Source organism: Fundulus heteroclitus, chromosome 3, assembly GCF_011125445.2.
Source record: "Fundulus heteroclitus isolate FHET01 chromosome 3, MU-UCD_Fhet_4.1, whole genome shotgun sequence".
NCBI lineage: Eukaryota > Metazoa > Chordata > Actinopteri > Cyprinodontiformes > Fundulidae > Fundulus > Fundulus heteroclitus.
The window spans coordinates 21,078,286-21,103,095 of NC_046363.1; the positions used below are offsets into that span (position 1 = coordinate 21,078,286).

Here is a 24,810-nt window from a genome sequence, read left to right on the forward strand (position 1 = left end):
AAGAAATTCATCCATCAAACATGCTCCAAATGTGCCCCAGCCTGGGTGAAATCTTTACATGAAATGTCAGAAGGTTTATTGTAGAGGAGGTGGTGGAAAAAATATTGGCTCTGATATTTCTAAATCTGCATTTTCAAGCTGTTTTTTTTTTGGTGTGAAATCTGAACTTTTCACCTAGGTTTTGTTGTCTTACTGCAAATACCTCCAGGGTAAAAAGATGGATTGGAATCTTCCTGTCTCCTAAAAATGAACTCAGGTTATATAATACTAAAAGTATGAGGCTTGAACTGTAACACGCAGCTGTAAACCTCTGCAGACACCCTACATTTGGTTGTTGAGATGAACTAAAAATAACCTTTTGCCATCTCTCTTTTTAAATGTACTGAAAAGCTAACAATGTCAACCATTCCAGCAGAAAATCATACGATACCTTAGGAGGACTGACACATTTATTCTTCATGACAACCATGTACAGTTTTCTCCCACTGACACTACACGTATTAATCAGAAATCAGTTCAGATAAAATTGTTTAAAGTTTACCTCAATGCCTTCCTTGTTTAGTGCATACTCATCAAAGTTGAGAATAGCTGTCTTGATTGTGCGAGGGGGAGGCAGGACAGTTAACCCGATGTTTATGGCGTTGCTGCGCTTCGAGTCCAGGACAATGATTTCTTGTCGTTTGCCTTCAACTGATGCTTTCTAGAAGATGCAGAAAGAAGAAGGGAACGGTGTGAGTCGGCTGCTTGTAAAATCCACTTCTGCTATTTCCATTAGTCCTGTCTTTATAATTTATGAAAGTTTCATTAAACTATGTTTACTGTCAGTGCTGAAATGCAATAAGATTTTAGGGCCAATTCTTCAGCAACTCTCCATTATTATGTGTTCAAATAACTGGTTTAATTAATTTTTTGCCCTTTGAAATTACACATTTGATGGAAAAAAGTATTTTTGACATTTACTACAACTACTGAATCTACACTTTTGTTGCTGTTAATGGTGCAGTTTATACATAGGTTTTGCACTTTATGTCAATCTTAATGACTTTTTTTTTACCTTTTATGTGCCATATTTCTTGTATCATTCAACACAAAAAAAATAAAGACAAAGGTATTAGATGCACAAGCGTGAACAGGCTTAAACTAATACTCTGTTGAAGCATCTTCTGATTCAATGTTATCTTTTTTTTTCTTTACCTTATCCTTAACGTGTTCAGTATAGCAGTAAGAATTGCTGTCTCAATGCCAAAAAGAGCCAAACATATTTACTTTCAGGAGCATCACCACGTTTGCCATGGTAATATTATTATAATAGATATGATTTTGGGATTACTACAAGTTCAATGGATACAGAAACTGATAGATAAAAGAGAAAGAAAGGAGGGGAGAAAGATGAGACAAAATGCTAAAGGGGAGAAAAGGTGACAAAATAGAGTCGAGGAAAAAGAGAGAACAAGATAACATCCTCAGAGTCCGCTTCTACACTTGCATAGAGAAATATAGAAAGAACAGCCTAACCAACCAATAGAGTATCACAGATACAAACAACCAACCCTTTGATAACGTCACTGAAAAATATGCAGTCATATTTAGTGCAAGAAGTATATCTTGACAGCCAAAGCTGATTCAATGTTAACATTCAGTCCTCTTAGGTTCACAGCTACTATCAGTTGTTTTAAACTTGTTTTATCTGAAATATAGTTCTGGTGTGCTGAAAACATGTGTGAAAATTACAACTATTATTATTATTATTATTATGACTTTAGTTCACACTTGTGAGTGTAACACTAATAGAATTTGATTTAGTGTTTCATCTTATAAACATTAAAAACTACTGAATTTAAGAAGAGGTAAGAAGCCACAGCATTAGTCTTCATGAGGAGAATGTTGATGACCAGATAAACCGTAACGAATTAATGCACTATTGATTAATACATGGATTATAACCCAAAGAAGCTACTAGGACTGGTGTTTGCAGTTTTCTAGGATTATTAATAAAAAACAGTTTTTGAGTGACAAGTCAATCAATGTGGTGGTCCTAAAAACAAATACTTTCTCGCTCCTCTGCGCCACATCCTCCATATATAAAAGGTCCATGTTGTCCACAATTTAAATTTGCTGAAGAAGATTAAGGTAAAAACAAATGTTTTTGTTCCCCTATTATAGGGTCAGGCTTGTTTGAATGACAATGACAGTGAATGCATGTAAGAAAATAAATAACTAGAAAAATTTCTGAAGAAATTTAGCAAGGCGCCTGCCACTTGGTGCGTACCGTACCGTCAGAAATAGCAACAGGAAGTAACACTGCGAATTTCAGGTTCCTACGGTCTTCACAGCCCTCGCAGCGGCCGTTGAAAGGTGCCATGTTAAGTCAATGGACCTCCTAGGAGCCTCTTGCTAGCAGCGTTGTCATGGAGACTCACTGACAGCTGCAGCCCTCTCTGTCTGTAAAGGCAGAAGAACTCTGGCTAAGCAGCTGTTGGTAGGACCTTCCTAAAGCTATTTCCGGTTAGCAACATGCTAACGGTTAGCCGCTAGCATGGCTGTGTTCAGTATCACCGGGTGATGTTACTCTGTTAGTTTGGTTGAAATCCTGTACTGAGAAGTGCCTAAAAAGGGAGAAAATGCTAAAATTCACCAAATCTGTCAAGCAGAAGTTTGTACAGGCTTCCTAGAGCTACTTCCGGTTAGCAACATGCTAACCGTTAGCCGCTAACATGGTTGTGTTTGGTATCACTGGGTTAGTGTACTCTGTTAGTTTGGTCCAAATCCTGTACTGGGATGAGCCTCAAATAGGGAGAAAATACGTCATTTAAAATGTTGCCATGGTAACTCAAAATGGCGGGTGGTACAAAAAATACTTCATGGGATCAGCACACATGTTTTAATATACACACTGTGAGGATTATAACACAAAAATCTTTGTCACCTACGCCGGGTTTCGAACCCACGACCTCTTGCATGCAAAGCCTGCACTTTCCATCTGAGCTATACTGTAGCACCATATATGGGTATGCAGTATTGGGACCATAAGGGGTTTGGTCCCCCATTGAAAAACATTGGATGTTTGACACCTCATAGCTTGGAGATGCTTTATGCGACATAGCCCAAATTTCTTGTGGAGCTTTCTCTCTGAAGTAAGAACAGTTTCTGTGAAGCAGAAGTTGGTGAGACCTTCCTAGAGCTACTTCCGGTTAGCAACATGCTAACAGTTAGCCGCTAACATGGTTGTGTTCAGTATGACGAGGTGATTGTACTCTGTCAGTTTGGTCTAAATCCTGTACTGGGAAGTGCCTCAAATAGGGGTGCCAATACTTAATGTCACCAAACGTGACCAAAGTTCATTGGTCAGATTGGCCTCCTTTAGCAACTCAGCCTCACCACATCTGGGCCCAGAACTCAACATTTGACCAAAATAGTGTGTAGTGCCATTTCCCACATGTGGGTGGTGCTGTATTGGCCAAGTGGGTCGTGTCTAGGCATCATGCCAGGTCCTGTTGGAAGCAAAGACCCAATAGGAAAGCATGTAAAATCCAAAATGGCACAGTAAACTGACACATGGCTGAAAGTCACATGAAAATTTTAAAATGTTAAGAGGAAGTGACTGTGCGAATTTCAGATTTCTACATTAATCACAGCCGCTGCAGCTGGCGTCGAAAGTTGCCATTCTATCTCAATGGAACGTCTCCCACTGGCCCTCAGAGTTCCGTCGTCATGGAAACTCACTGACACAGCTGCAGCGGGCCAGTCTAAAAAAGTGCAGACACTTGGTGTCCAAGTCTGCCTATTGGATTATAATGGAGAACTTTGCCTCGAACAACGCACGATTTCTCCGGAACCGTAAATGGTAGAGACGTAATTTTTTCTGTGTTTATTTCGTAAAGGATAGGGGAAGAAGACTTGCTATCGGTTTTTGCTGGAAAAAGTTTAATAAAGGCGTAAAAAATTATGATCTAAATGGGATTTTTATGGATTTTCAGAAATCCTCTTAAAACGCTTCCGAACAAATCGCTGTAACTCAAAAAGTATAAGAGATATCAAAATAATTCTTTCACTATGAGTATCAGCAGGCTTTTGATGACCATGTAGCTCATTTTCATATTTTTACAAAAATCGGTGTAGGCACAGCGACGATGTAAAAAAGTGGATGATATGGGAAAATGCAGCTCCAAAGCGATTTCAGGATTTTGCATATTCGCTACTCCCGAACAAATTGTTCCTGCGGAAAAACCGTAACAGTTATCCACAAAATTCCTTTTTTATGAGTGCCAGAAGGGTTGGGACATTCATCTGTGAAAGTCTCATGTCTGTACATAAAACGGTTTAGGAGTAGCGACGATGCGAAAACATGTGATGTTTTGGATTTTTAGACGTCATTTTTCAAAACCGCTCCATAGGAAATGAATGGGGGAGGTTTCGGGTTTGTGTCGGTCTGAGGTGATTTGCGAAAAATCTATAAATGCCACACCAATGAGGGTTACATTTCCCGAATCCTGACAGAAATACCTACGTTTTGATGTATAATTTGTCTGCGTAGAGCGAAAATTGAGCGAGTAAGGTCAAGTTGTTCGGAGTTTTGAAATCTTTAAAAAAGCTAGAGTGGGCCACTCTAGCGGTTGGAGAATTCCGTCATTGACTTTCATTGTAAACGATGATTTCGCTGATTTTTGGACATGAGCTTTGAGGAGTAACTGTGAAGAGACGATAACAGATATCCACATCCCGTTTTCACTTCTGAGTAGGTCACAGATATATCTACAAACTGGAAGTTAAACGGTGTTCGTATGTGACAGCATGACGACACAGTACAGCGTTGAAATTGGTCATTTGGAGGCTTTTTTGAGGCTTTCTTTCTACCCGACTCCATTCATTCCTATGGGTTTTTTGGGGGTGGTTTTTCGCTAATTTTGTTGCCATGGTAACTCGAAACCCCAATAAAAGTAGTAGCACACATCTCGTAATCAAGCCACAAGTTTTGATACCTATATCGTGGGGGTGCTCGCTACGGTTCGGGCCGCATTTATCGTGATGTAAGAAAAATAAAGAATAAGAAATAAGCCGTTTAGAGGTGAATAGTAATAGGTGCCTCCATGCATTTGCATTGGAGGCAGTGCTGTGCTTCGCACAGCACTGCCTCCTCATTGCAAATGCTATGGCAGGCGCCTAATAAAGAGTCCGTTTAGAGGTGCATAGTAATAGGCCCTGCCCATGCATTTGCATTGGGAGGCAGTGCTGTGCTTCGCACAGCACTGCCTCCTCATTGCACATGCAAGGCAGGCGCCTAATTAAATAACTATATATATATATATATATATTTATATATATACACTGAGAGAGCACATCAGGAGGTGGATGACACTAGATGTCTGTGTGAAAATCTTGCTTGTAAGATTTCTACCAATAATTCAAGGATTATGAATGCAGAACATTTATTTTAATTTCTAAGGAGGCATTTCTCCTGATTTTAATCCAACATAGCACCACTGTGATATTTGATATTGGAGGATGTTTCCGAGTAAATTAAACTAATCAATTATTACATAAGGATACCTTTGTGACCGACAGCTCCTTGGACTTGGTCTCAAACAGCTGCTCCAGCTTGGACGTGTCCAGTTTAACCGGCTCCAGTTTGGACCACAGGGACTCCTTACAGAACTTGTGATTCCTGCACTGCCAGTCCACAGGACGGACCTCGTTCCAGAAGAGGCGGATGGTCTTCTTCTTCTTCTGGAACAGAGGGGCCTCCCCTCGAGCCAGCTGAGGAGAGGGCGGTGGTACGGGAATCATGAATGGAGGAGGTGGGGGCATCATTCGGCCAGGAATGGGAGGAGGTGGGGGACAGCCAAACAAAGGTGGAGGTGGTGGGAGGGTGGAACTGCATGGCGGAGGGGGTGACGGCATGAGGCCTTCCATATCTAAAATGTCCATGTCGTCCTCCTCTCTCAGATCTGTGAAGTCCATTTCCTTGATCCGCAGCTCCCTGGGGGACGCCATCAGCTGGTCCCAGATATGATCCGACTCCTTCTTAGGAGCTGACCCAGACGATTTGTCCGTCTGCTGTTGCTCTTTAAGAGCCTCTATCTCCAGCGGAGTGGTCAGACCTTTGACTAAATCCCCAAACTTCTCTGCCACTGCTCTGACACTGCCGTGGTTGTCCAGATCTCCCACTTCCAGTTTTTTGACATTGTCCTCTCTGGCCTGTCTGTTTGCCTCCAGCGTGGAGATCCTGCTGGCCAGACTGGTCACGGAATCACTCGCCTCTGTCTCCTTCTCACATTTGCACCTTTCCTTCTCCGACGCTGCTACGTCTCCGTCATCCTCCGAGACAGCCTTCTGGGCGTAGAGCATGTCCAGCATGAAGCGCTTGTTGTTGAGAATCTTCTTGCATTGGTCGTTCACGTCTGTGTCCTTCAGACACTGGGTCCATTGGCCTGTTGACAGGAAAACAAACGTACGGCTTTTATGAAGAGAAATATACAGAATCTTGAAAATAATCATACCCCTTGAACTTTTTACATTTTTTGTCACATCCAAATAACAAATTTACAGGTATTTAATGGAGATTGTATGTGACAGAAAAACAAAAAGTAGAGTTGTAACAACGTAAAATGATAATTTTATTTCTCCTTACAGATAAAAATCTATCTTATTGATTGTGTTTTAATATGGGTAAAACCTGCAAACAGTCTCTTTGGCATTAAACCCCTGTGCCCGCTTGACATTTACAGGGCCCCCAAGGTTGGCCTAGAGGATAAATCAGAGAAGGAGCCAAGAGGCCTATGCTAACTCTGGAGGAGCTGCATACATCCTCAGCTCAGGAGGGAGAAACTGATGACAGGATAGGACTATTAGAAGAGCACTCAACAGATCAGGCCTATAAAGAGAAGCGGCAAGAAGAGAAAATCATCAGACATTCAGCCTCACAAGCCAATTAGAGGACACGGCAAACATGTAGAAGAAAGTTCTTTGGTCAGAAGAGACTGAGATTGAACTGGCCAACAGGTTGTAGATTAGGGCTGGAAAACATTTCACAAATTCATAGTCATTACAATATCAGGGTACGCAATATCAATATTGCAAAGACCTGCAGGAACAGCAATAGTTATAAGCTACTTATATAGATCCAATGCAATCATGATTTCAGAGATCATATAACGGCATTGGTCAATTCTTAAAGACATTTTCTTGTCACCAAACAAACAGGCTTTTTTTCATTACAGGAAAAGTAGCCAGATGGAATTATTTTTTTTTTTAAATCAAACCACATTGGGATGTAAAAAATATATATTTTCATTATTTGCAGTACCTTGCATCTATGTTTGCAATATGCCAAAAGCAAAAACACATGAACACTGGAGACCTAAGTCCTTGTTGACTTATCAGTAATGTCATCGGGGCATTCACTGACATTATTGCATATTGCAGGCCTCCCTGATATTATGCACACTATGCTTACATTAGTAAAACACCTTGATGTTTGTGGGTTTGACATGAAAAATGTCAAAACGTTCAAAGAGTGTGAATAGCTTTGCTGAGCACCGAAGCAATGAAAATCAACCAAAACAAACCCAGGTTGAGTACCTGAGTCGTTGTCTTTAGAAAGTTTCTGCTCCCGCTCCTCCCTCTCCAGAGTGCTGCTTGTAGAGGAGATGCTGGATGCGGAGCAGTTGTCCTTTTCATTCACCTCCTCGTTCTGTCTCTCTTTCTCACTCAGCACCACACTATCCTCCACCTCCCCTTCTGCAGGCTGCACCTTCTCCTCCAGGTCCACGTTCCCACCTTGCTCTCCTACCTCTGAAGCGTCGGTCGCCTCTGCTTCCTCAGCTCCAAACTCATCAACGCTCTCCTGCTGTTCTGTAAGAATCTCCTGCGCTTGTTTCTCTAGCCTGTCCTTTCCTGACAGCTCCTTCTCATCCAGCGGTGCTGCGGCAGGTTCGCCGCTCTGTAGCCCAGCAACACTCCCTGCGTCTGCACGTGTCTTTGTCTCAGTCTTGTGATATTGTGTCTGGGGAGGTTCTAAGAATGCAGGCGCAGGACTTTTGGTTCTGCTCTGTGGACTTGAGATGCGTTCTGCTCCTGGAAAGAAATCAGAATGAAGGGCAAAATGTTATTTTTCAAAATGCTGGTGAATCATCCAGGTCATGATCACTCCAAAAAAAAGTTAACGATGACCCTAACGACTCCCCATTGCTAAGGGGTGGACCAATTTTGGTTTAATTTGCATGTTATCTAAGCCATAACAAGGCCTCTTTGGGCAATAATATGAAGCTTGGAACGCCACATTACTCCAGACATTTGAATTGAGAAAACTTTCTGGATGGAAAGCGAAACGTCTTCAAACTTCGGAAAAAAGTCCAGTCGTTTTTTTTCTTTTCAAAATTACTTGAATTATCACACGATTTTTGGCCGTGTTTTGTACACCCACCACGGATTGCCGATAAGTGTGTGTAAACTTCTGACATCCCTGTATGTTTTTGTTGAGTCTTAATCATTACCGTTCAATAAACATTCAGCTGAATTGTATCCCAGGTCCATCCATCAAGTGTAAAGTCGTTGCACACTGCTGTGCAGCAACATTTGGTATCTTCCCCTCTTTATGAGGGGAAACATTAATGGTAAACAAATAGCAGGATACCCCAAAAAGGCTTTTTACCCAACATCTGCTCTGCAGCCTTCACTGGCTCTTCCTGTGAGATGGAGGGTGATGATGTGGAACAACGGGATACTGAGCGGCTGGTTGCCGTTGGACTCAAACACAGCGTGATCTCCGTTCGTCCTCTTGTCGGCACTCGAGGGCGCTCCCGCTCAAATTCCTCTGCAGCCAGCCTCTCCACTGCCTTGTACCTACAAAAAAAAACCCCAAAAAAACAAAACAAATGAAGCTCTGATTATCCTTCCTCTGCCATTTAATTCAATGAGAGGTGCAGTTATGATGAAGTCTGGCTTTAAATATGTATTACTATGCCTTCAACCTTGTAACCATTAGTCAGAATGTATCTTACTTGGAGGATTTGTGATTTCCCAAACCATAGTAATGGAAACCTAAGAAGCTGAATGAACAGGCTGCACGGGTTTCAGCAATTTTTACAAAGAAAAATCTGAAAAGTGAGGTGGATATTTGTCTTCAGCCCTCTTCATTCCCCAAACTTAAAGCCAGTGCTACCAAATGTCTTCAGATGTCACCTAGTTAGTAAAGAGAGTGTTCCCGTGTGTAATTTAATCTCAGCGTGACATACGGCAGTTCTGTGAAGGCCTCAGAGGTTTGTTAGAGAGCAACAGTAAGCAAACAGTATCATGGAGACCAAGAAACACAGCCGCCAGATCAGGGAGAAAGTCATCCAGAGGTTTAAAGCAGGCTAAGGTTATAAGAACATCCCAAGATTTGAATGTGTCAAGGAGCGCTGTTCACGCCAACAGCTGAAAGAGCATGACACAACTGCAAACCTGCCAAGGCAAGGAGAGCATCAATCTGAGAAGTAGCCAAGAGGCTCATGGTGATTTTGGAAGAGCTTCAGAGATCCACAGCTGAGGTGGGAGAGTCTGCTGACAGAACTACTATTATTTGCACACTTTACAAATCCTAGCCTGTATGGAAAGGGTGCCAGCAGAAAGCTATTGTCAAAAGAATGAGACCAGATGATACCAAAATGGAACCTTTTGGCCTATGCAAACAACAACACACCACCCCTACAGTGTAACACGGCGGTGGCAGAATGATGCCGTGGGATTGCTTTTCTTTAGCAGAGGTGGGCTATTGTGCAAGGAGCACTAAGCAAGAATTAGTCTCAAGATGTGTGAAGCTAGTAGAGACGTATCTCAAACGACACACAATCCAAACAAGATACATTGAAGTCTGTGGTTGAAATGTGACAAAATGTAAAAAGAATGTGCCAGGCACTGTGCAAAATCTTTTTTTTTTTCAACTGAAAAACAAAACTGAGTGTTATTTAGTCCAGTTATTTATTTATTTATTTATTTATTTCAGAGTGAGATGTTTTCCAAGAAAATGACACATTAAAAATGTCCAGCCTTAGAAAAAAATGACATTTTTGGAAAAATGAGAGCCCTACATAACAATGATTATATCTGTGAATATTACCCATTTATGCCGTCTCATTCCAGGAAAATTGTGGACAAATGGGGCCACAATCCCATTAATCAAAGACCCAAATGATGAATAATGCAATCCGCTTTTTTTTTTTAAAAGCACTGTGAGGCATTTTTGGCTACTGCCTGTTGATGTTGAGTTTCTTTTCTAGGCTTTCTTTCAAGTATTTGAGCTGTATGTCCAAGTTCAGAGAACAGGATAGGAACACAGGGAGGCAAAAACACGAATCCACTTGAACTCACCTTTCCTCTCTGGCTTGTCTCACTTCTTCCCTCTTTTCCACATGATCACGACTGAGACAAAAAAAAAAAAAAGTGACTGAGAAAAGACAATTTACAACTTGTAGAATTTATCCATTACTAAATATAAATCCTGAATGTGCCGACTGCCCTGATGGTAAACATTTGGACTGTGGCTCACAAAAGGCTATGATGTGACATGTAAGGAGAACATATGTTTCTGCAGAGTCCTCCTGTCACGTTTCAGTGAGTGTAATGATCCCCATAAATAAAACCCAGCTTCTTTCAGCTTGAGGAGCGATTTATGAGAACCATAACGGAGCTGAGACTGGAGCCTGAACCTGTAGCGGTAAAGAAAGCACTGCAGGCTCTTCAACACAGAGTCGTGCTGGGTTTTATCTAACTGGCAAGGCGAGACTAACTTGAATCGATTCCTCTCTTCTCTTTCGATCCTCTGCAGACGCTCCTCTCTTTCCAGACGTCTCTTCTCTCTCTCCGCAGTCAGAGATTCCTGATGCTGCCTGTACGAGGACGTCAGCAAGCTGCCAATAGCAGTTTTGCTTGTATAAACGTCAGGAAAAGGAAAGCATGTTAAGGCGTTGTTAAAAATTTAGCGATGGGTATTCATTTTTTTTAAGTGACATCTGAATTTTATTAAAGCTACAAAATGTGTTCATGTGTTCACCTGTCAGCCTTTGAGTCAGGTGCGGAGGGTGTCGAGTTACTGAGTCTGTGGATGGGGGATGTGGGAGTCTGATTTCTGCCAGGAAAGGTGGCGCCATTAGCACTTATTCTGGTAAAGAACAAGAAAATAAACTCGTTAATTATTGTCTCTCCTATATTTTACTTAAATAACTAAAACATGCGTTTGTGACATGATGCAAAGTCCTGCTTTCTGGGTTATTTAGAATAACAGTAAAAAGTAAATTGCGAAATTTGAAACACCGACCAATTGCAATGTTTTTTTTTCTTCTTTTATTATTTATGTATTTGCAGAAATTGGAAATTTTGGTCTAAACATTCATGGGCAAAACTGCTGACTTGAGTTTACCAGCAGACAGTCCCCTTACACTCTTCACAAGAAGTTGTAAGCCACAGAAGACTGCTTTATACAAGAATATTAATGTAAAGTTTAGTGGAAGGAGAAAGTATGATAGAAAAAAGATGAACAGGAAACAATGTTGAGAGGACTGCGAAGTCAAGCCCATTCAAGAGTTTGGGAAAGATTTACAAGGTATATATACATACATATATATATATATATATATATATATATATATATATATATATATATATATATATATATATATATATATATATATATATATATATATATAAATTATAAAAAAATATACATTTTAAGTGCCCTAATAATTATATTTATAAAGCTATTCTATAACTGACAAGCTTTATAGAGACTTTACTGAGATGCATCTGTGTATTTGTTCAACCATGGTTTTTAGTGTTTCAGGTGTCAAATAAAAGAGATAAATAAAACATTCACATATGTATTTCTACATAGTTCTGTTACACCTGACCTGTCGATGCCTGATCTTACCTTTCAGCCCAGCAGGGCCCTCTAGTTGTGTTAGTTGTAGAAGGAGCCGCATCTGTCAGACTGGAGACGTAGGCAAGAAATAAAGTAAAGTAAGTCAGGGAGAGAGAAAGAGAAAGACAGAGAGAGAGAGTTGAGTTAGAGAGCAGATGGATTATAGAGAGCTTAATGACCATGAGACAGCAGAGCAGACAGGAAGAACCCATCTTTGTCTAAAGATTGAGTCAACTGACTTCTTAGAAAGCAAAAACAGCACAGTACATCATGTATGATTTAAAAACAATTAATTTACCATATAAAACTCTTAATTCAACTCTTCTAGTATGTTTTAGACAGAGAACAAACTTCAGCTATGGTCCAATCACCTATACTAAGCTACCTAATTGCTATTGAGGCTAGCATTGCACCAATCCCTAGCCCTGTGGTCAAAATGAACCAGTTCTCATTGGATCTGCTTTGACCGGTGATTGGTCGACTGATTGTAAATTTTGAGGTTTTTTTCCCCATTTATTAGATGCATCAAAGCTGAAACTCTCCCTTTTTTGGAACATATGCTTGGACGAATAAATAGAGGCTGAATTACAATCTAAATCTCTTCTTTTCGGTTGGATTATATAACATTTTTTTGGATGTTTAGTTCATCAAAATAAAAACTAAGAAATATATGTACAACTTATAATTAGGGATTAGAGATGCACAAAGAAATTGTCTGGTGACCAGAATTGACCAATTTTAAGCTTTTTCGGCCCTGACTGCTGACAGTCTAGTGGGAAACTCTGTAATCAGCTCTTTTGCCGATCAGTGAACAGCCTATACCTAAGCCCTACCAGGTCACGGCAGCGACAACATTAATCTGTGTGGATGATGTTACTGAGACTCAAAGACAGCTATTTTCTGTATCAGTGAGGCATTTGAAAGGCAATATAGAGAAAGCACAGAGCTGAAAGGATGCATTTAAAAGCACATTTTATTTTTTATGTGCTGAGATATGTTTGCAGCTCACTCAGGCTGCAGCAGAGTGAGAGAGGGAGAGCAAAACTTTCAGCAAGGCTAAACAAAATAGAGCAAAGTTGCCCTGCTTTATACTTTTGAGCTTTTAACCTGCGTTCGTCATAAAATAGCAAGATTTCTAAATGTTTGCAGCCAATTCTAAAAATCTTAGCACTAGGGCAAGGGTCTACATTCTTTAGGGAATACGGAGGAGCCCTCACTATGCTAATTATACAAAAGACGGGTTAAAATAATTTGTACATTGTACATTCCTGTCTTAGAGCATTTGCTCTTTAAAATACATTGCATTGGGTTGCTTCAGGTCCCATTGATCACTAATGGCTAAACCCTTAAAACTTAAAAAAAAAATTATATTATTGTGTTAAAGGGAACTTGGGGTTGGCTAAAATCTGTATCTGCAGGTCAAATGTTTACAAACTTGGAGACTGGAAATCAGCAGCAAAATTATGATCGGTGCTTTTCAAGCTATAGCTCTTAGCAAGAAAATGTTTAGTTCGGACCTCAAAGAAAGCAAAAAATCTGCATCATTCGGTAAGACCTGATCAGGGCATCACTAACTAAAAGATTATCTGAGACACAGCAACAACCAATAAAAAACCCTCACACTAATATATTGGATAAACAGCATTACTCTTTTTTTTTAACTTAGCTCTGGTTCAGAACATCAAATTTTACTAATGGACCACGGGAAAGAAAATATCTGCACGGCTGTGCTTCACATCTGCTTGAGGATGGATGCAAGCGAATCTAAACGGGTCCATCGGTTTCTCTGGCAACTATCATAAAGTTGGGAACTAATACAAGATATTTTCCGTGTAACTGATCCAGGATATAAAGCGCTAAACTGTATAATTATAAGGGCCGACTTAAAACGATAGTGGCATTAGTTGTGCTTTTATGCTTTCTGAAGTTTCACCAGTAGAAATACAGGCTTCAGTAGTGATGTGCTTCACGATGAGTAATGAGCCACATGTAATGCAAGTCCCTCATCAAATCTAAAAGGCACCTGAGCCTGGTTTGAATCAAAGGAAGAAAGGAAAAGGTTCAAAAGCTGACTAATACTGAGCATATGCAAAGCCTTTCCTTCCAACTACAGCACCAGACAAGAAAATGGTGGCAGAGAGAAACACACCAAGGACTAAAGGTCCTCTTTTTAGGTGCGACGGACACAGGAGACGGTGTCCGGGTCTTGATGCTGAGAATGTCTCTCTGTCCTTCAGGGTCACTGGCATTAGGGAGGAGGTGGGCTATACACTTTAAGTTCAAACACATGTTAGGAGTGTCTGCTACATCTGGAGCCACACTAGGAGGACAAAATATGAGAGAGTAGGAGTCCACAGAGAAGGAGTAAGGCAATCAGACAGGGAAGATGCTGAGAGAGGAAAAAAGAGGCAACTGCATCTTGCTTGGCTGGCCTCAAATACCTGCGAGAGCCCTGTCTAGAGGGCTCCGTGTCTGGCTGGCTTTCATCATCTGCCTCATCCTCCTCCTCCTCCTCCTCCTCTTCTTCATCTTCCTCTTCTCTGCGGTTAGAGGAGGGGCCGAGGAACGAATGAAAGGGATGAAAGGGAGGATGTAGGTGGGCAGGAGGAGGGGAGTGGGAATTTAGAGAGAGACAATGCGAAACCGCAGAGGGGTTGGCCCAGGGGGAGACAACGGACAGAGATGAGACACACGAGACATGCTTTGTCAGAGAAAGCGCTGCAAGTGTTAGCGCAGAAAGGCAACAAGCGATGACATACGTTAGCAGATTTTGACAACATTTAGTGGGATGCCACAAAGAAAACAAACGATGGATGTTTACATGCAACAGCTAACGCTACATATTAGTAGAAATTCAGTAAAACACAGTAACCCTCAAAGGTATGGAGACTTTAAATTAAAATGGCAGGTTTTTGTAGCAAACATCAGATTAAGATAAAAAATGTTTTATTTTTTCCATCTGTACTGTGACGGAACAGACTAGTACGTTAGAGGAAATTGTAAAACCAAATAACAACACTACCCATGTTGTTCAAAAAGATGCATAAACATTTTATTTTTCATGTCTTACAATAAATCAGACAGAACCCTTCCCATTACGATTTAGGATTACCAACATTTCTTGCATTTGGTAAATGCCAAAACAATGAGACAGGGATTGTTTTTTCTTATTACTTCCTTAAAATTCAGACGTTTACATACACTAATTTGGGAGAGAAGAGATTACGATGTAATGGCTTTGTAAGATTCTGATTGGTTAATTCAAACATTTGAAACATTTGAATTAACTAGAGGGAACACCTTAAACACACTGCTTCCTTCTGTGGCATCATGGGAAAATCTAAAGAAATCAGCCAATACACAGTACCAGGAAGAGAATTATGGCCCTCCAGTAGTCTGGTTCATCTTTGGGTACAGTTTCCTGCATGGATGTGCCCCATAATCATCTGTTTGAAAACTTGTGAAAGGATGCCCCAAAACGTCTGAGTTTTGAGCGGCATACAAGGCAATTCTACCAAAAGAAGGCACGTAAGTCTCTGCATTTGAAGATTTAAAAAAATAATATTGATAATCATTGCTTACCTAAAATAGGAACAATGCAAAAACGGATCTAAGAATAAGTAAAATGTTCTCAAAGTTAGTGTATTTGTCCTTGATTGGAGCAGGTAAATAAGATTATCTGCCAATGGAATTAGTATTTTGACCCCTAAAATAAGATAATTAGACATCCTGCACTTGAAATAAGATGATGGAGAAGAGTTGTTCCTATTTTTATGGCAAATCATCTTATTTACCTGCTCAAATCAAGGACAAATGCACTAATTTTAAGAACATTTTACTTATTTTTAGTTCCGTTTTTGCAGTGAAGCGTTTCATTTCATGCCAAATATTGAGAGAGAAAAGCAAACACTGCTAAATAACCAAAAGACTCTTACCCAAAAAAAACAAAAATCAATCAAAAGTAATAAAGTAGTTGTATGGTTTGCACACTTATGAAACCAGGATAAACATGTTGATCAAGTGGAACTGTACAGGATAAACAGCATGACAGTTATTTTACATCCTAATAATTTGTCTGTTACCAGGGGTGAGTACACTTTTGGGATCAACTGCAGCATAAATACAATACTAACAGAATAAATTCAAAAAACTTTGCTAAAATCAAATGATTCGATTTAATCTAATACCCAGAGATAGAGCTGCAGGAGATGTCTCGTCAGGTTTAACTGATAGTGTGGGATCGTCACACAGACGTCTGCTGCCAGTTTGCTGTTTGAATCCCTCCAGGTTGCCTGGATTTCATTAGCAATATGGAAAATTGTGATCCTCAAAGGCAGCTTGAGTTTCCTGTGGCAGGATGGAATATGATCGGCTGGTATCGCATGGCCTACTGGATTGAATTTAGCAAACCTGGAGACCTGAGCACAGCCGAGAACCTGAGTGGGTATTCTGTTCTGGATTGCTTTAACGTTGTACCTTAATGAGACAGAGTCTGAATCAAAGCGGTGTCTTTTGGCTGCACTGTAAAATAAAAAGGTTGAATAAAGGGTTCACGTGAGCTTCATCGAAAGATCAGTTTTAAACTCTGAGTGATTTTTGTAATGCAGCTTTGCATGATATGAAAGCACATGGAATCGTGTAGTTTAAGGTCAGAGCATTCTCTCTGAAGTAAACCTGACATAAGGCAGAGCAGAGGTAGCTTATATCAAGAGTTTATAGATGATTGCTGTTGCTGGAGAGAAGCTCTGACATGAAGAGAATTAATATAACATCCCCTTGCAGCAGAAGTATTCTATTTCATTCTTCAAATTATAATAAATCTCTGCTTTAGGTCTGGATAGAGTATAGATGGGTCTGCTCAAGACTGGGCTTATACATCTGACAAATACATTCCAGAAAACATCCCCTTTTTTTAAAATATCCTTCACCTTTTCCATACTTTTGCTTCCCTTGCCTCACCTTTCGCTGATGTCTTCGACCCGCTGGCCCCCGAAGGGCAGGAAGCTGCTGGAATGGGGGTGAGAGCTGCTCGGAGATGCAAGGCTGGAAGTATGCGCTCTGTTATTCTGAAGCGAATGTCTCCGGCTCCTTCTTCTCTCCAGGCCCCGTCTCTCATTGGTACCGCCAACGCTAGCCCTGCGACGGTCCTTTCGGCCGAACGGGGGCAACTGGGCTTTGTCGTCGTCGCCGTCCTCGTGGCGAAGAATCATCTGGATCACACAATAAATCGTCAGTTTGACAGGCTGGTGAGGCAGTCATGTAACCTGCAGCTTAGTCAGGAACAAATACCACCATGTTAAGTTGTGGTATCTGTCTGCGGTGAGTGATTTCTGACCTCGTAGATGTTGAACTGTTCGATCAGATCAAGGTCAGTGCCCTTTCTCCTCAGGTGTCTCTGGGCCATGGCTTCAATGCCTTGCTCCTCAAGACAGTCCACCATGTCATAGTAGGAGTCCTGATCTGGAAGGGCTGCCAGAGTCTGAGTGGTGGAAAAGGTTTTGTTTTTAAACAAACAACTGGATGGAAAAAAAGGTTGGAAATATTTCCTGCACTGTCAGATTTGTTTTCTATCCATTTGTTTAATGTTACTTACTGGGAATTGAACTTAGAATTGAAAAAGAGTCTTCAACTATAATAATAATAATAATAATAATAATAATAATAATAATAATAATAATAATAATAATAATAATAATTATTATTATTATTATTATTATTATTATACTACAATAGAATATTAAAAGCTATGGGTTTTATTTTAGATACATATATATAACAACGTTCAATAAATTCTCTCTCTTTATATATATATATATTCTAAATATGAAACCTCTTTTTAAACAGCAGAAGTTAGATTCAGGTTAATCAGATTGATTTTAATTGATGACAGTAAATCAAAAGGTTTGATGAGGAAGCATTTTCTCTATTTCTCTGCATAACAGCTGTGTTACACCTTAATACCACAATTTCTGCTGAGTTATTCATACTATATCTAATAATCAAATGTCTTAAGCAGGCTGTGAAATGTTAGTAAACTGGTATTATTTTACTATTTTGTCAATGTATATAATTAAAGGTCAGTTTTCAACATGTATCCAACCAAGCATGTCCTTAAAGAGTCACGTGGGGGTGGGGGGCTTCAGCGTTCAAAGGGTGAGAGGCAGGCTACACCCTGGACTGGTCGCCCTTCCGTCACAGGGCGACACAGAGACACACAGGACAGACATCCATGCACCCAAAGACAGTTCAGGGCAATTTAAAGAGACCTACTACCATAACAGTCATGCTTCTGGAGTGTGCGTGAAAGCCGGAGCACCCGGCGAAAACCCACCCATGCACAGGGAGAACAAGCAAACTCCCTGCAGAAAGACTTCAAAATAACCTACAGTTTTAAACCATGAAATACATTTTGCAAAGCCCCCTCCACTATCACTGGGACCCCAGCAAAAGAAAAGTGTCAGAGAAGCTTCTTTTATTGTTGGACACAAGAAATAATGAGATCCATCTGCCGACTGATTCTCTTAAACTGGAGGGAAAATTAGCCGACTGTCTGCATCTGATTTAATCTGGCAGAGAAAATGACCCGGTGAGTCTGATCACATTACAGAATGAATGCTCCTTTGCAGAAAACACTTCTTTATATGATTAACACACTCCGTCCTCATCTTGATAAGTCCCTTCAAACATTGACAGCTATTTGTTATAAAATATTATGATATGGACACAAGCGTATGTAACAAATTAGGAAAATCTTCTTCCATAATAAAATGTAAAGCAGTTAGTACACTGTATTTACTGACCTTATTAATGAGCGTCATGGCAAACACCAGCAGCTCGGTATCGACTCCATCCTTCTCCTCAAGGATCTCCATGACATTTGCCCAAAGTTTTTTACCTGTGGCGCCAAAGTCATGAAAGGGATTATGCATTACTACACCCAAACAGAAACATCTGTATTTCAGGATTCACAAAGATACTGGTAAATGGGGAAAAAAAGTGTACCAATCCATATGTCCATCTTAAAGTACAAAAAAAGGGTTTACATACACCTACGAGTAAGAATTAAAAAAATAGATACATATTTAGTAGCTTCAGTTGTGAAAAAGAGCCTTGGTGGCATTATCTCCCCCGTGCTCAGCCGTGAGGTCTGGGGGTCATGCGATCTTACATAACCCCCAGCAGCAATGGTTTCACACTCAGGAGAGACAGAGGGATACTTGACCCCTCCACTCACAGAGGGCCAGCCCCTGCTGAACGCTCACAAAACAATGCTGAGCTTTTAGAGCAGGTAGTTAAAGGTGGAGTTACAGTGTATCTGAGGGCAGCTGATGTGATCACATATCCTGGGTTTCGCCCCTCAGCTTTTACTCTGCAGCAGCAAATTAAATATGTTTTGATTCTAATTTCAGCATATTTCTTTTAAAGCACTTTATAGTTCACATATTGGGGGTGAAGCTTTGTCACCGTAACAAATCCTGCTTCTCCGTCATAGCTTGCAAAATCCTTTTCCTGCCTTTTTATGCCACTTGGTTATAGTGATGTTCTGTGCGGGAGGGGGTCAATCATATGCACCGTGTTCTTGCAGCATATGGTCCTTGCACCATCTTGTTCCAACGGCTCGGAATAAATTGGAGAACTGAGCGTCCTGGTCGCAACACCTCACAAATTAAACTGAAACTTTCTGAAGTCATCACACTTAAATTGTACCATTATATCTTAGATGTTAGACAACCTAAATCCATTAAACAGTGCCTTAGTTTGTTACTTTGATGACTCCACTTAGTAACTTTTACATTGTCAGAATTTCTGAATTTATTAATTCATTTTGGATTGTTTCAAAAGGTTGTTTGGAAACTGCCCTTGTGCTTGCAATTAATATGACTTCTAAACTTGGTCACCGTTGTTTCAATCTCAGAAGGACTTCACCTGGTTAAATAAAGGTTAAATTATAATATTTGTAAAATAATTGTATGATTTTTCTTTACATAATAACATGTTCTCCATGCCATTCAGTGTGCAAAGAAGCCACTGTGTTTGCACATATACGTCAGCTGAGTTCAGCACCAGCTATGTCAAAGCTGTAGTTTCAAAAGAGCTACAAGTATGAAGTGCATCGAGTATTTAAAACAATGCCTTTATCATCTGAAGAGGCGGCAACAGGGGCAGGGAAAGAGCAGAAAAGATAAAGCCACTGCAATTATTTTTTTATTTGCGAAACAGACTCTAAGAAGCAAGTCACATTGTTTATTTATTACATTTAATAACAGTAAGAGGAAACTAGAACACCATAACTGGACCCGTGCTTCATTAATTAATTCTACATCGGTTTATGTGCAGACTCTGCAGCCTTCTGCATCAGTTTCCCTGTTTTAAACACATATAAAAATTAATCAATAGGTGGTCCGTTTTATTTATTTTTCTGCAGACTTATATATATATATATTTTTTTTTTTGTCTACTTAAATCTTTCTTACCTCTTTGTTTACATATATTGTAGCATACAATAAAGGCTAAATTTCGGTGGTAAATAGATAAAACTAAAATGAACTTGCTTTTGACTTTTGGAGGGAAATTTGTTGTGTAGATTTATAGAGCGATTGAACAATGATCACCAGATTAACAGCAAAAAAATAAATAAAAAATGCCCTAGGTGCCACTCTACTGATATTTGATAAAAGTGGACTTTAATGCTAATGACAGTTGCATTCAGCGTCTGATTTCTTGCTTGTTTTAATCCTTCTGGCCCGTACCTCCTTTGCTATCCACAGTGTTCACAGCGTTTATGAGCAGGGCGGCGTTGCTCTCCGTGTACTCCACAAACACCAGCAGCAGCTTGAGGGACGTCTTCACCACCAGACGAAACTATTGTTAATACAAAAAAAGGCACAAAACGTAGTCTTAAACTAAGGCTGCACAATATCTGCAAAATGTGACATTGCAATATTGTTGATTAATGCTGCGATGACATCTTTTTTCCCCATGGTGCTAATATTCCCACCACTCTAACTGAGCTGTAAGATCTTGGTCACTAAGATCTTTATATATGGGAAGGTGAAAGACAATCCAAGTGGCAAAATTTATTATTTGCAGGCACGTGTTTATTGCATGGCACCTGAAATATAATAGCTAAGGAGAAATTGCATATGTGCTCTGTGTTGGGATTGCAATATAGCAGACATTAATATTGCTGAACTTTAAATGTAGCTTTAGAAGACAGGAAAACTAATGCATGAATTGTGATATTCTGCCATAAATCACTCTAGTACGGGTGGTTTTCATTAAAAGCAGTAAAGCGGAAGCCGAGTATTCAGTCGTTATTTACACAAAACGGTAGAAACGTTGGCTCTGTGAAAAAAAAAGGAAAACTTCCCCCAGTGTGGCCTTTCAATTTGGCCACAAGGGGGCTGAAGCATCACAATGTCAGGAGAGGATTGAATCCATAGGGACAATGAAGTTCATGATTCAATCTGTTAAGTGCTCTGACGAGATTAGTGAGCTCAGACTGCTGGGATGAGATTACTGAGTTCACAATCTCGAGCCTGAGTGAAGATCTTTTCAAGGCTAACACCTCGTATCCTTTTTACCTTTGATCCGACCAAGGTGTAAAGCCACTGGACTGTTTCATTGTGAGATATGAGGCCATTCATGCCATCCACGTACAGCATTATCTGACCTAAAGCTAGAGAGACAAAAAGAGCAAAGGACAAGAATACAAGAATCAAAATCCAGTAACTTGTCAATGTAAGTGTGTCTGTAAATGCTGAAAAAGGAATGCCTCTCAGAAGATTCCTTATTTGTCTCACTATTGATATACAAGTCTGCTAAATCAGTAAATCAGTTGGAGACCAGATACTGTCAGTAAAGTCACACTTAACTATGCGTATGCATGGAAGGCTTCAGTGAAGGAAAATGTCTGACTTCAGGAGAAAAAAGACCAAAATATATATGACCAAAAGTAGACATGTTTTGCCTTGGAGTTGTCACAATAAAAATGTACAAACTTAACATTCTGGTTATTAAAGACAGACATGCCGTTAAGATCTCCAACATAGATGATTTTGCTTTGTACAATATTCAGGTTAGCAGATTAGCTAGAAGAGTCACTAAATCAGATTTGAAGGCCACGTTGCTTGCACACATCACTTTTGTTCTCAAATTTTCTATTGGACTGAGATCAGGGCGTTTGGCACCTTCCTTTGTACTCAGAAGTCGTATTTTCCAAATTCCTGTTCAGAGATACACCAACAACATCTCCATGAGTTGGAACTTGGATTGAGAAAGTAATTGCTTTGCTAAGTAGTCCGGAGGATTGTATTAAACATGTCTGCTCTCATATAGAATGTAGTGCAGATTTATGATATAAACGATTTATTTGCAATGCTGACCGTTTGTATTTCGACAAAACAGTGACATATAAAGTTCTGCAAAATATCTATTTGTGGAAATGTTTCTTTTCTGTTTTAATCCATAGCATCAAAACTAACGGCAAATTCAACCATTTTTCCAACTAGTCGCTAGAATATTCCCATTTTGGTTGAAACATTATTCAGAGCCCCAACTAGAGATACAAACTGCAGACACCATAAGTGATGACTACTCCAAATCGTGGACTTTTCTGTCCTTCAGTCAATTTGAACCTTATTCGGCTGTATGCTTATACTCATTGTCCATTGGGAAGACCTATTTGCACCCAGCGTTCAACTTCATGGGTGATGTCTTGAGAAGTTGCATCAACATTTCCACATTAAACTCTCCTCTGACTTGTTTTGCGAAATCTCTCCTGTTGCAAAAGTCCCACACATGATGCCCCCTTACTGCCCCATTTGGATTTCTCCCCATTTCTCTCCCCAAATTATTATAGGGAAAAGGTTCAGTACTAGTTTCATGAGACCTCAGGATTTAAGTAAAAAAAAAATTAAGATTTTTGTCTGTGAGAGTATTTCTGAACTGTACTATTCTGATGTAAAGGCTTCGTCTCAGACGTCGCCTACCCTACCCTAACCCTTCAAGACCTGCTTCTGTGCATAATGACACTGTCTCATCAGCTTCAGCCAACCTTTTCCAGGTATTTTACCTTGACTTTTTGGTTAGGTTTTTGGGAGCGAGCCAAGCCCAGTTTGTTTGTATGACACATTTTATGAAGCAATCTTAAACTTAACATGCTTAGAAAAAAACATAAACATATAAAACTACAGAAGATTTAGGAAAAAGAAAGTTTACATCTTATCATTTTCTTTTTAAAACACAATTTGAGTGGCAGAAGCATCTACAGAGAGAAGATGCAGCATGTGTGAATTAACTCACTTGAGAAAAAGACAGAGGTACTATTGAACAACAAGAGTAAAATAATGTATTTAAAGTGGAACATTTTTGGAGGGCCTTTTTCTGGCAGGAGTTACAGCTGTGGGAGAACAACATGAGAGAAATTCATAGTTATGTCTACAAAAGCTGACGTAATACAAAGGGTGGGTGTTACAGTAAATATATATATATATATATATATATATATATATATATATATATATATATATATATATATATATATACACACAGTACGTGTATATATAGAAACACTATAGGATTCCTTAGTTTAATATCAACAGCAGCTCAAAGACTGGGTGGGTGACTGAATGAAGGAAATATCTAATGTTCCTTATGAACAGAACAATGTAATCCTTTATTACTCTATTTAAAACCCTTTCTCGTGAGACGTCATGCTGGAAGCCTGCATTTATGATACATTTCCTCTCTATTTCTCATGGCGGGTTTGAAAACCATGCATCTGCTGTAGTGAAGCCAAAATTCCCAGGTGCAGCTGCTGTTGTGTGTATCGAGCACGAGAGAATGCGTCTGTGGACGCATGTCTGTGTGTTTGTACATGCTGATGGCTCTCTCCAGCAGCAGCCGCAGTGGGTTCATCTTTTATCAATAAGGGTCAGCTCGTCCCAATGCGACAAACCAAATCACACGTTAAAGTTCACTTCTGCTGCAGGCTCTGCAGCAAGGATAACGCAATTGAATTCATGAACTTGCACGATTCCTTTCAAATGCACGTCTGCAATAGGATCACTTTGCAGAGTTTTATCTCTTGTGTGCACCTGTAAAAGGTATCTGCAGAAGTGCTGTGTTGTTTTTTTTGAGGAATTTCCAATGCAAACAGCAGTGAGAAAGCATAGGTGGCCTTAATGAGGCTTTTAAAAGTGCCGTTACACGAAGCTGCTGACAGATGAGACTTTATCTGGTAGCCACAAAATGAAATACCTTTCAGATCACTCTGGCATGTTATCTTAAGACGTTAGCTAAAAAAGAAAATCTAACAGATAGAAAGTGGCTGGAATTTTTTTGCTTAAAGATGAAGCCAAGAAAAAGAAAAATGAGAACGAGTGTCTATATCGCTCATGTATTTTTTTTTTAGTGGGAGGTTAAAATATGTGCAAACTGTTATAAACCACACTAGAACCCACATAAGCAATACCCTTTTCTTCACATTTATCACGTCTGCTGTATCAGGGAAGCTTTCATTGCCAGAAGTCACGTACAATTTAACATTATATATTATAAAGCCCAAAAACCACATAAAATTTAAATTAAGCTATTTGTCATTCATTATAAGGATCTCTAGGAACAAAGTGAGGAAACTAATCACTTTCTAAATGATCACCTGTGTGGACAGCAGATGGAGTTGGTGCACTTTGGTAAACTAAACTAATCTAGACTATGTTTTTGTGCTTCAGCTCCTCCTGAATCAATAGTTTGTGGAACCACCTCTTGCTGGGATAACAGCTGCCAGTGTGACTGAAACTTCTGCCTATTCTTCTTTTTTTCTTCTAAATTAGCTCAAACTTCTCGAATGGATGACGAGCATCTGGAAACAGACGGTTTTGGCTTGAGTAGTAAATTGAAATTAGGTTGGGACT

The 24,810-nt window shown here is 39.8% G+C and overlaps 1 protein-coding gene across 6 annotated transcripts in view; it reads right to left on the bottom strand.

Moving 5' to 3' along the window:
* fhod3b (formin homology 2 domain containing 3b) overlaps window positions 1-24,810 on the bottom strand; it is a 132,149-nt gene that overhangs the window by 9,180 nt on the left and 98,159 nt on the right. For 2 of the 6 annotated variants that reach the window (XM_036132553.1, XM_036132558.1), the window contains exons 6-20: window positions 21,478-21,572; window positions 20,644-20,755; window positions 18,694-18,788; window positions 17,229-17,372; window positions 16,853-17,103; window positions 14,335-14,433; window positions 14,043-14,213; window positions 11,903-11,962; window positions 11,030-11,137; window positions 10,767-10,904; window positions 10,348-10,398; window positions 8,651-8,841; window positions 7,579-8,073; window positions 5,548-6,428; window positions 542-700 (exon numbers count right to left, since the gene is read on the bottom strand). In XM_036132553.1, coding sequence (XP_035988446.1) covers window positions 542-700; window positions 5,548-6,428; window positions 7,579-8,073; window positions 8,651-8,841; window positions 10,348-10,398; window positions 10,767-10,904; window positions 11,030-11,137; window positions 11,903-11,962; window positions 14,043-14,213; window positions 14,335-14,433; window positions 16,853-17,103; window positions 17,229-17,372; window positions 18,694-18,788; window positions 20,644-20,755; window positions 21,478-21,572 — 3,050 coding nt within the window. The remainder of the gene's footprint in view (window positions 1-541; window positions 701-5,547; window positions 6,429-7,578; window positions 8,074-8,650; window positions 8,842-10,347; window positions 10,399-10,766; window positions 10,905-11,029; window positions 11,138-11,902; window positions 11,963-14,042; window positions 14,214-14,334; window positions 14,434-16,852; window positions 17,104-17,228; window positions 17,373-18,693; window positions 18,789-20,643; window positions 20,756-21,477; window positions 21,573-24,810) is intronic. The other 4 variants (XM_036132590.1, XM_036132577.1, XM_036132566.1 and 1 more) reach the window with 3 other exon arrangements.